Genomic DNA, 1,938 nt, shown 5'->3' with positions numbered 1-1,938 from the left:
ACAGACTGGCGACCTGTCCAGGGTGTACCCTGCCTTTCGCCCTATGACAGCTGGGATAGGCTCCAGCGCCCCCCGCGACCCTGAAAAGGATAAGCGAATGGATGGATGGATGGATGAATTTTTAAAAATATTTCTTCACATCATTATGCGAGCCACAAGTAGAGGTGACATGGGCTGCGAGATTGAGACACAGTCATTAGAGCCTCTTAATGCGTGTTTTGTTTGGGTTTCCACCGGCGTGGAAATTCAAAAATATGGAGTTCATAGTCTTATGAAACAGGAAAATACCACCGTGTAATCCATTCATTTCAACAAAGTAACTGTATTCTGAATACCACCTTTTAAAACGGTAACTGTAACGGAATACAGTTACTCATATTTTGTATTTTAAATACGTAACGGCGGTACATGTATTCCGTTACTCCCCAACACTGGTGATCAGTAACCAATTGCTCTTTGTCTCCTAGCCATCCTGAACTTGGACAACACTGTAGTTGACCTGGAGACCCTGCAGGCCCTGTATGAAAATGTGAGCTTCACACTCAGTTTTTATTGTTTGCTTCTAGAGATCTGAGGCCCTTAAATCCTTATTGGTCCAATGTCTACAAAAGGCTGAATGTTGATTTCTTGTCTAGTAATGCAGCAATTAAACCAGACCAGGTCTGCAATGATGAACACTACCTGTCAAGGAAGACTGTGTATTTGGGACAGATTTTTCCAACATATTGTCAAATACACCAGGTAGTTCACTGTTCTGGGACACACCTTAATGTTATATTTACATTACTGCTTGTCAAATCTTTCAGATAATCTAATCCCATTGAAGGGCAGTTTATTATTCTACTTTTGTTCCGATCATAATCATTAATGTTACTAGATGTCCCAGTCATGATAAAACGAGAGCGGTAGTGAGGTGATGCAGAGTCAGATGTAAGTCAAAGTGGATGGACAGGCTCTAAAATAACTGTTAACATCCAACAGATAAGCTGTGAAAAAAATGTTTATTTGGTATGTCAAATCGATTGATATTACATATATACCCCAAATAATGTTAACCTGATATTTATGTGTGTCTGTGCTTAAAACTAACCAAACAAATAGAAAAAGACTGCAGATGTGTATTTCCTGCTACCAGTTCAACAGTCAGCAGAAAAGATGTCTATGAGTTAAAACAGGGTGTATAAGTTTAAACTGAGTGCCTTCATGCATGTCATTCACATTTTATTATTATTATGCCAGAAGAGTTCACTGAGTATCAAACTTTTTTTCAAAAGAGTCTAGAGTCTAGTCATACATCCCTTTTTGTTTGTTTTAGATCTGCTCAGATGTTGCCTTAGTTTTATTTTCTATATAAATTATAGAAGACATGGAGCCAGATCTCTTGTGTCTCTCCCACAGAGAGCACAACAGGAAGAATTGGACAAGATCGAAAAGCACATAAAGTCCACTAAAGACAAAGAGAATGCCAAGCCCCTGGACAAACCAGAACAGTGAGTGATTACTCTAACACTTCCATGATAATGAGCAGGTTTATTTCATGAGTTACAATCTCACTGACTCAGGAAGAATTATGGTGAAGGCAGACTTTTTTTCATCAGAGCAGGTCATCTACTAATGGCAAGGTTGGTGGTTCAAATCCTATCTGCTCCAGTCTGTATGCCAAATATCCTTTGGCAAGATACTAACTAAGTTACTCTCCGATTAATCCACTGTGAGTGTGTGTGAATGTTACATAGAAAGCACATAAAAAAGTGCTTGTGTGAATGGGTGAATATGGCAAGTTGTGTAAAAGCGCTTTGAGTACTCAGATACAGTAGAAAAGCGCTACATAAAAACCAGTCCATTTACCATGTATACTCCCACAGTTGATTTTAAATCAGATACTGAACACTGATTGAAGTGCTTTAAACATTAATTCATGGGATTTAGCAAAAAAAA

At 38.6% G+C, this 1,938-nt stretch overlaps 1 protein-coding gene across 1 annotated transcript in view; it reads left to right on the top strand.

Moving 5' to 3' along the window:
- Positions 1-1,938, top strand: part of LOC102212483 (formin-2) — a 61,340-nt gene that overhangs the window by 22,889 nt on the left and 36,513 nt on the right. Inside the window, exons 9-10 of the mRNA XM_005749531.2 lie at positions 468-529; positions 1,399-1,490. Of these exons, the coding sequence (XP_005749588.1) occupies positions 468-529; positions 1,399-1,490 (154 nt within the window). The remainder of the gene's footprint in view (positions 1-467; positions 530-1,398; positions 1,491-1,938) is intronic.

The sequence above is a fragment of the Pundamilia nyererei genome, unplaced genomic scaffold, assembly GCF_000239375.1.
Source record: "Pundamilia nyererei isolate P.nyererei 1_Seehausen unplaced genomic scaffold, PunNye1.0 scaffold00248, whole genome shotgun sequence".
In the NCBI taxonomy this organism is placed as follows: Eukaryota; Metazoa; Chordata; class Actinopteri; order Cichliformes; family Cichlidae; genus Pundamilia; species Pundamilia nyererei.
This window is presented reverse-complemented; position numbering and strand designations above follow the sequence as displayed.